This window comes from Polypterus senegalus, chromosome 8 (genome assembly GCF_016835505.1).
Source record: "Polypterus senegalus isolate Bchr_013 chromosome 8, ASM1683550v1, whole genome shotgun sequence".
In the NCBI taxonomy this organism is placed as follows: Eukaryota; Metazoa; Chordata; class Cladistia; order Polypteriformes; family Polypteridae; genus Polypterus; species Polypterus senegalus.
The window spans coordinates 154,936,691-154,950,131 of NC_053161.1; the positions used below are offsets into that span (position 1 = coordinate 154,936,691).

General features: G+C 40.7%; 1 protein-coding gene across 1 annotated transcript in view; it reads left to right on the forward strand.

The window, feature by feature from the left end:
- Positions 1–13,441, forward strand: part of LOC120533182 — a 74,578-nt gene that overhangs the window by 43,792 nt on the left and 17,345 nt on the right. Inside the window, exons 6-8 of the mRNA XM_039759913.1 lie at positions 1,973–2,145; positions 3,721–4,000; positions 9,881–10,053. Coding sequence (XP_039615847.1) covers positions 1,973–2,145; positions 3,721–4,000; positions 9,881–10,053 — 626 coding nt within the window. The remainder of the gene's footprint in view (positions 1–1,972; positions 2,146–3,720; positions 4,001–9,880; positions 10,054–13,441) is intronic.

Here is a 13,441-nt window from a genome sequence, read left to right on the forward strand (position 1 = left end):
GTAAAGGAGGTAACAGAGGGATGTAAATGACTTTGAGAGATGGCTGACATTTAGTTGTTTTTTTGTTTTGTCTGTTTTTTTCGGCATTGTTTGGGTTTTTTTGAGTCTGCATTGGCCAGTTAAGGCTACCACTTGCCTATGTGGTTTATTTCTCCTGCCTGGAAATGGACATTACATCTTTTTAAGATGTCTTTGTTCTGCCTTCTTCATTACATTTTTGCTAAAAGGTCATATCCCACAGTCCTTCTGTCAGAAATATTGTCTGGACAGTTCCCAGTGTTATCTCATTTTTGTGTAATGGAGTCCAAAAACTGCACATCATGTTGGATTTGACGTTATACAGCACATTTTTTACATTTGTACTGAGATTTTACTTAACTGTGTAGCAGGACAAATGATGATGCCATGTGATTCCGAATAATTGGGGTGACAACTGGGAAAACTCTTGTTTAATTGAAACAAAAAAGCAAAAATACTCTCTTGCTGGAACTATATTTACTAGCCAGTTGCCCCTTAAATTGGTCACTTGGTATTTAGCAAGACTTTCTCTCCAGCAAGGTCAGATCCAAATGAGACACCTCCCTTTTATACTGGGTGGACAGGAAGGTGCAAGGCTTCCTTGGCTTCATTGCTGTCAAGGAGCAGTTTTTCAGTTCTATGGGGGATGAAAAGGAAACCATTAGGAAACCATTAGAGACAGCAACCCCTCTCTTCACAGGGTGGTATCACATCCTGTAGGTAAGCACAGAAGGCAATCCTCAGGCATGTACATTTGTGACAACTGTTATGTCCCATGTCTGTCCATATCAGAAATTCATTCTTCTGTTTGCATTTGGCAAACTCTAGGGATCTAGTAATATGGTGACATCTGCTAAAATACAAAGCTCATTCACTACACTTTTTCTAAATCATTCTTAAACTGCATAGATAGAAAATGTGCTACATAACAGATAGATAGATAGATAGATAGATAGATAGATAGATAGATAGATAGATAGATAGATAGAGGGCACTGTCATCCCTTGAACCCTCAGATCAGACGCCAGACACCAGGTAAAAGTCCAATAATTGGTTTTATTAACACAATAATAAAGTGCACAAAGCACCCTCCACTCCACTATACTCATAAATTATACGATAAATCCACAATAATCAATTCTCCACTCCCAGACGCGTTGTTCCTCTGCCACCCGACTCAGCTCCTCCATCTGGGATCTCCCACAGTCTTTTTTAGTCCATGACCCGGAAGTGCTTCTGATCCCTCAGGTCATGTGATTACCCAGCACTTCAGGTCAGGTGAAAACTCCTTTTCTTCGTCAGCCTGGAAGCACTTTATTTCTTCCGTCCTCGTGACATGGAAGTACTTCCGGGCTATATGGAAAATAACCGTCTCTGTGCCTCCCTGCAGCGTCCCCTGGTGGCCCCAACGTTATCCAGCAGGGCTGTGCATTAAAACTTCATAGTCCATGATGCCCTGTTGGAATTCGGGGCATCTGCATGTCGCAGGGAGGGCTCCCTCTGGCAGCCTGGGAATATTGGCAGGGATGAATGGCCGGCCATAGTCCACAATAGACAGATAGATAGATCTGTAGCATGTTGCTGGTCAAACGACATAGAGGTCATCTGAAAGATTGTGTCCATATTGCTCCCCATCCATTGAATCTGGAGATGTGGCAGAAATCATATCTAAGTTTTATGAATTAAAACTTACTACCAATTAATTTTGGCTTGTAATATTTTCAGTAGTAGTTTTCATGTTTGGTTCTTTGATCTTTTGGCCTGTCTATTTTGGATGTAACCTTCTTTGCCATTAATGATTTTGGTGATCAGTGCTTCTTGTTTTATTTTCCTGGTATCTAACCCCTTGTCTGTTCCTCACAATTTCATGTGATCCTTTAGTTATTCACCTTCTGGTGATTTTTTTATAAGATAATCTTTTCTCCTTAGTCTTTGAGATGTTCTTCTCTTCCAGATGTGGCACAATTGAGGTAACTTCTCCTGGGTCTGTTCACACCATCTGCTGTAATGGAAAGATAGGTCAGTTTGTCAGTGTTGTTCTGCCAAATCAGCCTCAGTATCTGACACTCTGTGAAGTGGAGGTCTATGGAGTAGAAATCGTCTCACCCTGCAAACCTGCGTTTAATGGTAATATGGTGTTTCTCCTCCCTGGATTTATTGACTGATTCTTTAAATGAAACGAAGGCAAGAAGTGACGATTTACAGTAATAAGGTTTTGTGTTACTTCATAATTCACTTTTGAATGTTTACAAAAAAATGCAGTTCTTATAATAAAAAAATAACTGATGTGTTTTTCTGGATTAGTAATTTGTAGAGTTTATAACTGTATTTTACCTGTAAACTTGTTACAGCTCTCTGAAACTGCACTCATTGAAGAGAGTTATACAAAAGTAGCTGAGATGAATTCCATAAAAGAGTAGTGGCGGGTCTGAGGTTTATGCATATGTAAATTCTGTTTGCAAGAATTTTCACGCAAGTATGGTGTGGCATGTCCAGCAAAAGTTGTGAAACTGACACAGGAATGATGGTGTTTAGTTCCTGGCGGGAAACCCAGTTTACTTTACAAGCAGGATGATGCCCACCTCATAGCCAATCAGAGAGGATGAGCTGGATGTGACCACTCCTCCACCTTCAACCCCACCCCTCGTCAAGGTGATGTCTGCTTCACTCAATAGACTTTAGCTGTGGACCTCTAGAGCTCCACTCCATTGAGGAGGTTGTTGCTTTATTTTATACATGAGTGGTAACGCCTGGTTACATTGCAGTTAAGATTAGGGTTGGGGGAGGGTGATCTAAAGCAGGTCAAGTAAACCATGTGACAAAAAGCTGCAGCCCAATTGGCTGTCCAGTGGAGCTACTGAATCACAGAGCTGCAGCTGTAAGCATTTCACTTCACTTGCTAAAGTGCACCTCTGAGTAGCTGAAACTAGAGATTTGGTGTTACCATTGGGAAAAGAGTTTTTTTTTTTTTTAATGCATCATAAAGTTTTTCAATGAGCTATACTGAATCACATGCAAAATGAATTTTAGCTGCAATATCGCAAGTGGGTATGTAAAATGAAACTCAATTCTTTAGCTCTTCACTATAAACTGTAAAGGGAACTATTGCATGAAATTGAGGACTGAGGGGACTTTAATAAGACTGTTAGCAACAATGAAAATGTTCAGTAATGTTGCTGTGGACAGAACTGAGATGTGGCAGTAATTTTTGAAGATTCTTTTATATGCATTTAAGAAGAGTCCTCAGGACATTACAGTGATCAGTACACTAAACGTGAACTTTACCAACGTTCACCAGGGCCACACTAAACTAAAAGTAGAAACTCAAAGCTAAAACAAATTAAGAATCTAAACATTTTCACAAAGTTCAGACACCATTTTATCTAACATTAGCTGCCATGATGACGCAGGTGCGCATTCTTCATAGGAAAAATCAACTGTGTAGCATCAAAGCAACCAAACACACAAAATGGTGAAGGTGAGGAAAACCAGACCCAGAATATCTTAAAAATGTACATCAAATAAATTTGTTCATGAAGGTCATGAACCTAACTAGCCTAAAGTTTCTATGATGTCTTTAAATGATGTTGGCTGGCTATCAGTCATTAGGAATTTGGTCATTCTCATTCCATATTATTATACTAACAAACTTCTATAATTAACTTCTGTATATTTAACAAATATTCTCTCATTTTTTAACAGCAAATAATATTGCTAGACAAGGCATAGCAGAGCAGTCTTCTCCCTATGGAAACCTTGGATCTCCAAACCTGGCCATAGATGGTAAAACAAGTGGCGTTTTCAGCGATGGTACCTGCACCCACACCGAAAGTTTGTATCCCTCCTGGTGGAGATTGAATCTGAAGGCCAGCTACGCCATCTCCACAGTGGTGGTCTACAACAGACTGGACTGCTGTGACACCAGGCTGACAGGGGCTGAAGTTCGAGTTGGTGACTCACCTGATGTCTCAAAGCATGTCAGGTAGGTGTCTCCATTGTTCATGTATTGTAGCATTTCATGCTGAACCTGATCTTAATCTGCTTTACTTGTTTGAATATAATGAGTTTCACAGATTGGGTTTCTTTTGACTGGTTGGTTTCGATTAACATTTTATTTTATTTTTTTCTTGATGAAAGTCAGCTGGTCTTATTTGGGCTGCCAGTTGTGTGCATTCCCTATGTCATGTGGTCTGTTCAAACATAACCTGTGTGGAGTGAGGCAATGTAATTCAGTTTATTGAACAGGTTCTGGCAGCTCGGAGCACTCCTTAAAGAATGGCTGAACCATAAAGCTCAAGTCTGTTACTTCCAAAACATGGTAACACTTTAGTTTGGGTCGTGCAAAACTGCATCAATTACTCATGTACTATTATGTAATTAGACATTAACAAACACTTCTTTGGGTTTTCATAACACAAAGCATCGGTAAAGTGTTTATTCATCTTTGCAATGTCACCTACTAACAAAACTTCACTTTGTAGTGGCTTGAGGTGGCTTAAGTGAGATGCATTTCTCTTGACATTACAGATTTAGTATAAGACCTATCAGGTCAGGTTGGGGAGGATGCACTGGTACACTGCATTGCCGCACCAACTACACAACGAAACAGCTCGGGATCCTGGTTGACAACCACCCCAGGCAGACACGTGGTCCAGTCCCACCCTTCAGAAATGACCCTACATCTGTCGCAGCCAGGTGTTACGTGGGTGTCTTCTTTGGCCTGGTCCAGCCACTTGGGTCTTCAACAATGAGGATCCTGCAATTTGGATCACCCTTGGCGAATCGCGCCACATGGCCATAGTGCTGTAACTGAACCTCCGTCACAATGCAGGTATTGTGCCTCAATCAGGACTTCATGAGCAACCGCTCATTCAACACAAAGTCAAACCACAGTACAAAAGGATTTTCTGAAGAGACACAGTACCAAAGGAGTCCAGCCTTCATCTCAGGTCACTGGATAGCGTCCATGTCTTGGAACCATATAGCAAGACAGGAAGCACCAGGGCTCTAAAGACTTGGACCTTCGTCCTTTTGCATAGATATCAGGAGCGCCACACACACCTTTCCAGTGACCTTATGACACCCCATGCTCTCACAATCCATCTACTGACTTCATAGGAAGAGTTACAAGAGACAAAAATGACACTGCCGTGGTAAGTAAACCTCTCGACAAGGTCGATGCTCTCTTCACAAACAGACAAACTGCTGATGGCTGTGCCTAAGAGGTCATTAAAGGCCTGGATCTTGGTTTTTATCAGGACTCTTGCAAGCCCAGACACTCGGACTCCTCGATCAGTCTCTCGAGCACCTCGATCAGAGCCTCCATTGACTCTGCGAAGATCACAGCATCATCAGCAAAGTCAAGATCAGTGAATTTTTCTTTACCAACAAATGTCCCACAGCTGCTGGACTACACAACCTTGCCCACCACCCAGTCCATACAAGCATTGAACAGAGTAGGGGCAAGAACACACCCCAGACGAACCCCAGAATCAACTGGGAAAAAACAAAGAGGTTCCACCTCGGCCATGATATCCAGCAACTTTGAGAGGATCCCGAGAAGTCTCAGAATGTCCCACAGAGCAACTCGATTAACTGAGTCAAATGCTTTACGAAAATCGACAAAGGCTGCAAAGAAACTCTGACAATATCACATTTGTACTCCATGAGAACACTCAGTGCCAGGATGCGGTCAATGGTAGACTTCTCAGGCATAAAACCAGACTGCTCTGGTCGCTGATAGGTGAGCAAGTGATCATGGATCCTATTGAGGATGACCCTACAAAGGACTTTACCCGGCACAGAGAGTAGTGTTATCCTCCTTTAGTTATCACAATCCAGGTGTTCACCCTTCCCTTTCCAGATAGGGACGACAAGTCCCATTTTCCAGTCAGTTGGAATGACGTCTGTCTCCCAGATGGAAACAAAGATTGCTTGCAATACCAAGAAGACAACATTACCAGCAGCCTAGTGAAGATCACCCTGGATACCCCAAATTCCTGCAGCCTTCCCTACCCTCAGCTGTTTCACTATCTGTGCAATCTCAGTGAGATTGGGTGTTTCACAGCGAATTGGATGATCAGCCTCAAGAACCATGGACCCAGAGATTTCCAACATCCTAGACCTATGATTCCTTCATATTAACAAGTCATTTTACCATCATGTCAATGTCATCAGAAAATGAAATTAAACTGTTTAAATGGGACCATTTCTGAAAGTGGCTTCACTAAACCTACCTCAACCTAACAGCATGACAAGGTTTGCCCTGTTAAACCAGTTCACTGGATTTTCATTTCTGCTAGGATCAGTTTTAAAACCCTTATCCTGACCCACAGATCTCTACACAGCCCGCACACTCAAATCTCTGGTCTCTTCATATGTCTTTTTATGATGTCTTTGTTCTGCTTCAGCCTACCTTCCTCTATTAAATGTTCATACCCCACAGTCCTATCATCTGAGATATCCATCTTCTCTGCACAATTTCCAATTTCATTGTTGTGTGTTGGTGACCAAAAACTGAATATGTCATATTAGATTTGACATTATATAGCACATGTATTACATTTGTATTGAGATTTTCTGTGTAGTGGGACAAATTATGACGCAATGCAATTCCAAATAATTGGGGTGCCAACTGGGAAAAACCCTGTTTAACTGAAACAAAAACAAAAAACTTCACTAAAAAATAAACACTTGATGATGCTATATGGACAAGCTAGTTGTCCTTTAAATCAGTCACTTGGCATTTAGCAAGACTCGCTCTCCAACAAAGTCAGATCCAAAGGAGGCGCCACCTTGTGGGAGCACCTCCCTTTTATACTGGGTGGATAAGAAGAGGTGAGGCTTCCTTGGTTCCGTTACAATCAAGGACTTGCTTTTCAAAGCTGTGGTAGAAGAAAAGGACACAAACCCATTAGTGACAGCAACCCCTCTCGTCTCAGAGTGGTACCACATCCTTATGGTTAGCACACAAATCATTCCTCTGGCATGCATGTGTGACCATTGTTATGCACCATGTCTGTTTGGGCTTGAATTCAGTGTTTTAAAGAAAAGACAAAATTTCTGGAAATTTCTGCTACAGGTTGTTGTTGAACGCTGTCTACAGACATAAATGTTTATCTGCTTTGATTAGTATCACATCCACATACAGTGCATCCGGAAAGTATTCACAGCGCATCACTTTTTCCACACTTTGTTATGTTACAGCCTTATTCCAAAATGGATTAAATTCATTTTTTTCCTCAGAATTCTACACACAACACCCCATAATGACAAGGTGGAAAAAGTTTACTTGAGGTATTTGCAAATTTATTAAAAATAAAAAAACTGAGAAATCACACGTACATAAGTATTCACAGCCTTTGCTCAATACTTTGTCGATGCACCTTTGGCAGCAATTACAGCCTGAAGTCTTTTTGAATATGATGCCACAAGCTTGGCACACCCATCCTTGGCCAGTTTCGCTCATTCCTCTTTGCAGCACCTCTCAAGCTCCATCAGGTTGGATGGGAAGCGTCAGTGCACAGCCATTTTAAGATCTCTCCAGAGATGTTCAATTGGATTCAAGTCTGGGCTCTGGCTGGGCCACTCAAGGACATTCACAGAGTTGTCCTGAAGCCACTCCTTTGATATCTTGGCTGTGTGCTTAGGGTCGTTGTCCTGCTGAAAGATGAACCGTCGCCCCAGTCTGAGGTCAAGAGCGCTCTGGAGCAGGTTTTCATCCAGGATATCTCTGTACATTGCTGCAGTCATCTTTCCCTTTATCGTGACTAGTCTCCCAGTTCCTGCCACTGAAAAACATCCCCACAGCATGATGCTGCCACCACCATGCTTCACTGTAGGGATGGTATTGGCCTGGTGATGAGCGGAGCCTGGTCTCCTCCAAACGTGACGCCTGGCATTCACACCAAAGAGTTCAATCTTTGTCTCATCAGACCAGAGAATTTTGTTTCTCATGGTCTAAGAGTCTTTCAGGTGCCTTTTGGCAAACTCCAGGCGGGCTGCCATGTGCCTTTTACTAAGGAGTGGCTTCCGTCTGGCCACTCTACCATACAGGCCTGATTGGTGGATTGCTGCAGAGATGGTTGTCCTTCTGGAAGGTTCTCCTCTCTCCACAGAGGACCTCTGGAGATCTGACAGAGTGACCATTGGGTTCTTGGTCACCTCCCAGACTAAGGCCCTTCTCCCCCGATCGCTCAGTTTAGATGGCCGGCAAGCTCTAAGAAGAGTCCTGGTGGTTTCGAACTTCTTCCACTTATGGATGATGGAGGCCACTGTGTTCATTGGGACCTTTAAAGCAGCAGAAATGTTTCTATAACCTTCCCCAGATTTGTGCCTCGAGACAATCCTGTCTCAGAGGTCTACAGACAATTCCTTTGACTTCATGCTTGGTTTGTGCTCTGACATGAACTGTCAACTGTGGGACCTTATATAGACAGGTGTGTGCCTTTCCAAATCCTGTCCAATCAACTGCATTTACTACCGGTGGACTCCAATTAAGTTGCAGAAACATCTCAAGGACGATCAGGGGAAACAGAATGCACCTGAGCTCAACTTTGAGCTTCAAAGCAAAGGCTGTGAATACTTATGTACATGTGATTTCTCAGTGTTTTTATTTTTAAAAAAATTTGCAAAAACCTCAAGTAAATTTTTTTTCACGTTGTCATTTTGGGGTGTTCTGTGTAGAATTCTGAGGCAAAAAATGAATTTAATCCATTTTGGAATAAGGCTGTAACATAACAAAATGTGGAAAAAGTGATGTGCTGTGAATACTTTCCGGATGCACTGTACAATGTGGTGATATAGAACTGCCTCCTTCCTTTGAAAATCAAGGAGTTCTGGGGACACTGGTTTCTAATCAGATACTTTTTGATAGCTGACAACAACAATACTATTGTTGAACCAAAGTAAATGTGTTTACACTACTGTTCTGCAGAGGAAATTGGCATGCACCATTGTTTAACTGATCGTCATGTTGATCTATGCAAAGATTGAAGCATTTCTATATTTCCAGGTAAATGAGAATAAAGTAGAACAGAGAAGTATCATCCGAGACTTGTGACTACTGTTTGCTTCTTATATGCATTTTTTTTACCATATCACTGTGGCTACACCCGCTAGCATTTTGCTAACTCTAGGGATCTAGTAATCTTCTAGATTTGGTAATGTCTGCTGAAATTAAAAGCACATTCACTACAGTTTTTCTGAATTATTTTGAAACCAGATAGATAGATCTGTAGCTCATCACATGACATTTTTTGTTATTTATTTGCCTTGTACAATTTCTTGTATTAGGCATTTGTTGTTATTTGCATACCCCTTGAGGTCAGAGCACAGGGTCAGCCATTGTACGGCACACCCAGAGCACATGCAGGTTAAAGGCCTTGCTCATGGGCCCAAAGGAGTAGGATCTCTTTTGGCAGTAATGGGGATTCAGACCAGCAACTTTCCAGATACCAGTGCAGATCCTTAACCTCAGAGCCACCACACAGCTTCATGAAGGTCATTTGACAGATTGTGTCCATATTGCTCCCTATCCATTGTAGATGGAGACTTGGAAGAAAACATATCTAAGTCTTATGAATAAATACTTATTAAGAACTTAATTTTAGCTGGCAATTTTTTTCAGGATAAGTTTTATTATTTGGTTCTTTCATCTCCTGGCCTGTTTATTTTAGCTGTAATCTTTTTTGTCATTAATGGTTTTGGTGATCAGTGGTTTTTGTTTCACTTTCCTGGTATCTGACCCCTTGTCTGTTCCTCTTCTATGATTTATGTGATCCTTTAGTTATTCACCTTCTGGTGATATTTTATAAGATAATAATCTTTTCTCCTTACTCTTTGAGATGTTCTTCTCTTCCAGGTGTGGCACAATTGAGGTAACTTCTCCTGGGTCTGTTCACACCATCTGCTGTAATGGAAAGAGAGGCCAGTTTGTCAGTGTTGTTCTGCCAAATCAGATTCAGTATCTGACACTCTGTGAAGTGGAGGTCTACGGAGAAGAAATTGTCTCACCCTGCAAACCTGCGTTAAATGGTAATACAACAACAATAACAACAACATTTATTTATATAGCACATTTTCATACAAACAGTAGCTCAAAGTGCTTTACATAATAAAGAATAGAAAAATAAAAGACACAATAAGAAAACAAAATAAGTCAACATTAATTAACATCGAATAAGAGTAAGGTTCAATGGCCAGGGGGGACAGAAAAAACAAAAAAACTCCAGACGGCTGGAAAAAAATAAAATCTGTAGGGATTCCAGACCATGAGACCGCCCAGTCCCCTCTGGGCATTCTACCTAATATAAATGAAACAGTCCTCTTTGGATTTAGGATTCTCACGGAAGGGCTTGATGATGATGATGGTCACGTAGACTTCTGCCTTTTAATCTGTCCATCATTGTTGGAGCATCATGAAGCTTTGAGTAGGTGGTGGTGACGCAGGCCACCACCACAAAGAAACCGGAAAAAGAAACAGAAAAGAGAGTAGGGGTCAGTACGGATTTTAGAGCCACCATAAATAGTTGTTATGATGAATTGAACATACAGAGTATAAGGATTAAGTTAAATTAAGTTAAAATGAAGTTATAAAAAGGCCATGTTAAAGTAATATGTTTTCAGCAGTGTTTTAAAGTGCTCTACTGTATCAGCCTGGCGAATTCCTATTGGCAGGCTATTCCAGATTTTAGGTGCATAGCAGCAGAAGGCCGCCTCACCACTTCTTTTAAGTTTTGTTCTTGGAATTCTAAGGAGACACTCATTTGAGGATTTGAGGTTACAATTTGGAATATAAGGTGTCAGACATTCCGATATATAAGACGGAGCGAGATTATTTAAGGCTTTATAAACCATAAGCAGAATTTTAAAGTCAATCCTGAATGACACAGGTAACCAGTGTAGTGACATTAAAACTGGAGAGTTGTGTTCGGATTTTCTTTTCCTAGTTAGGATTCTAGCAGCTGCATTCTGCACTAGTTGCAAATGATTTATGTCTTTTTTGGGTAGTACTGGGAGGAGTGTGTTACAGTAATCTAGTCGACTGAAAACGAACACGCGAACTAATTTCTCAGCATCTTTCAATGATATAAGAAGGTCTAACTTTTGCTATGTTTCTTAAGTGAAAAAATGCTGTCCTAATGATCTGATTAATATGCAATTTAAAATTCAGATTACAGTCAACAATTACCCCTCCATCTTGGCTTTTAATCCTAATGCATCAAGTTTATTTCTAATAGCCTCATTGTATCCATTATTGCTAATCACTAAGATTTCAGTTTTCTCTTTATTTAACTTGAGAAAGTTACTATTCATCCATTCTGAGATACAAGTCAGACATTGTGTTAGTGAATCAATAGAATCATACAAATAATACTGTGTTTCTCCTCCCTGCTTGTAATGACTAATTCTTTAAATGAAATGAAGGAAAGAAATGATGTGTTTACAGTGATAAGGCTTTGTGTTACTTCATAACTCACTTTTGAATGTTTGCAATTAAATGCAGTTCTTAGAATTAAAAATAACTGATGTTTTTTTTTTCTGGATGAGTACTTTGTAAAGTTTATAGCTGCATTTTACCTATAAACTTGTTACATCTTTCTGAGACTGCACTCATTGAACAGCGTTATTCAAAAAGGAGCTCACATGATTCCCAAGAAAAAGTTGTGGTGGGCCAGAAGTTTATGCAAACATGAATTCTGTTTGCAAGTGTTGTGGTGTGAAATTTTGCATACAAGTTGATAAATATTTTGTATGTCTTTATTTGTAACTTAGACAAAGCAATATAATATTAGTATTTTATTAGTGAGAAGCAATCATTTTTATCCCCTAGGACTAAGTCAAGATATTGAATTTCACGACAGGTTTGGGGGAAATTCCTCAAACAAATTTGACAAATGTTTCTCAGCAGGGCTCTCTCAGTCAACCCCCACAGGAAAGCCAGATTACCTAGCTGGCAAGCTTCAGCGCAACAAATAGTTTTGAGGGCAGGTGTGAAGATATTCTCTGCCCCAGTGGTCTGAAGTATGGCTCTTTGGAATTGGCTTGTATCAGAAGCCTTTAAGGACCATGACGCCCTATTGGCTGTAGGGATTGGACAGAAAACCTATAAAACTGCTTGCTTTACCTCTCTCTCTCTCTGACCAAACTGATGAAAGACCATCTCATACACTATGAACTGAAAAGGACAACACAATGAAGAGCACAACTCGCCAGCCATATTGAGACAGGCATGCGGCCTATTCTGAAGAAAACTGACTAAAAGTGATAACTTAACTAGAGACATTTTAAGTCTGTGTGCCGCCTGAAACTACACATCACCATTTATCAGGTTGTATGGTTGCCAGTATTCACTTGTGCTTTGCATATTGTTATTATTTATGAGAATTATCAATAATACATTATTTAAAGTGTAACTTGTCTTTTACTACACTTAATTGCCTGAGGTTACAAATGTAGAAGAGCAGGTGGGGAGAAGTTATATGGTACAATACCTTATAAACAGTGGTAAGTCTGTGAGATTTGAGGCATTCTGACAAAGGCTACGCATTAATAATACAAAAGGGGAAAGCAGTGTAATATATTACTTTACCAAGACAAAACAGAAAGAATTTTCACATAAGTATGGTGTGGCAGGTCCAGCAAAAGTTTTGAAAATGACTCAGGAATGATGGTGTTTAGTTCCTGGCAGGGAGACTTCCCTGTCTACCTTGCAGGCAGGATGACGCTCACCTAGTAGCCAATCGGAGAGGGTGAGCTGGATGTGACCACTCCTCCACCTTCAACCCCACCCCTCATCAAGGTGATGTCTACTTCACTCCATAGACTTTAGCTGTGGACCTCTAGAGCTCCACTCCATTGAGAAGGTTGTTGCTTTATTTAATACGTGAGTGATAACGCCTGGTTACACTGTGGTTAAGATTAAGGTTGGGGGAGGGTAATCTGACTCACGCCAAGTAAACCATGTGATAAAAAGCTGCAGTCCAATTAGCTGCCCAGCTGAGCTACTGAATCACAGAGGTGCGGAGGTCTGCAGCTGGACCCATCTCACTTCATGTGTTAATATGCACCACTGAGTAACTGAAAGGTGAGATTTTGTGTTACTACCAAGAAGAGTGGTCTGTATTGTGCTGTGATTTGCTTTGAGTTAGATGTGTGTCCCCCTTACTTTATTTACCCAACTGTGACAGTTTTGCTGCTTTCAGGGTGACAGAAGCTTGCGTGTAGGAATACCTGCATTAGTCCTTCATTTTTTCTCCCCTTCACATTTTGGGTGACAATAGTTTTTGATTCCATAGCTCTTTATGCATCATAAAACTTTTCAATGAGTTTTACTAAATCATATGCAAAATGTATTTTAGCTGCAACATCGCAAACCGTTATGTAAAATGAATCTCAGCTCTTTTGCTCTTCAGTAAATTTT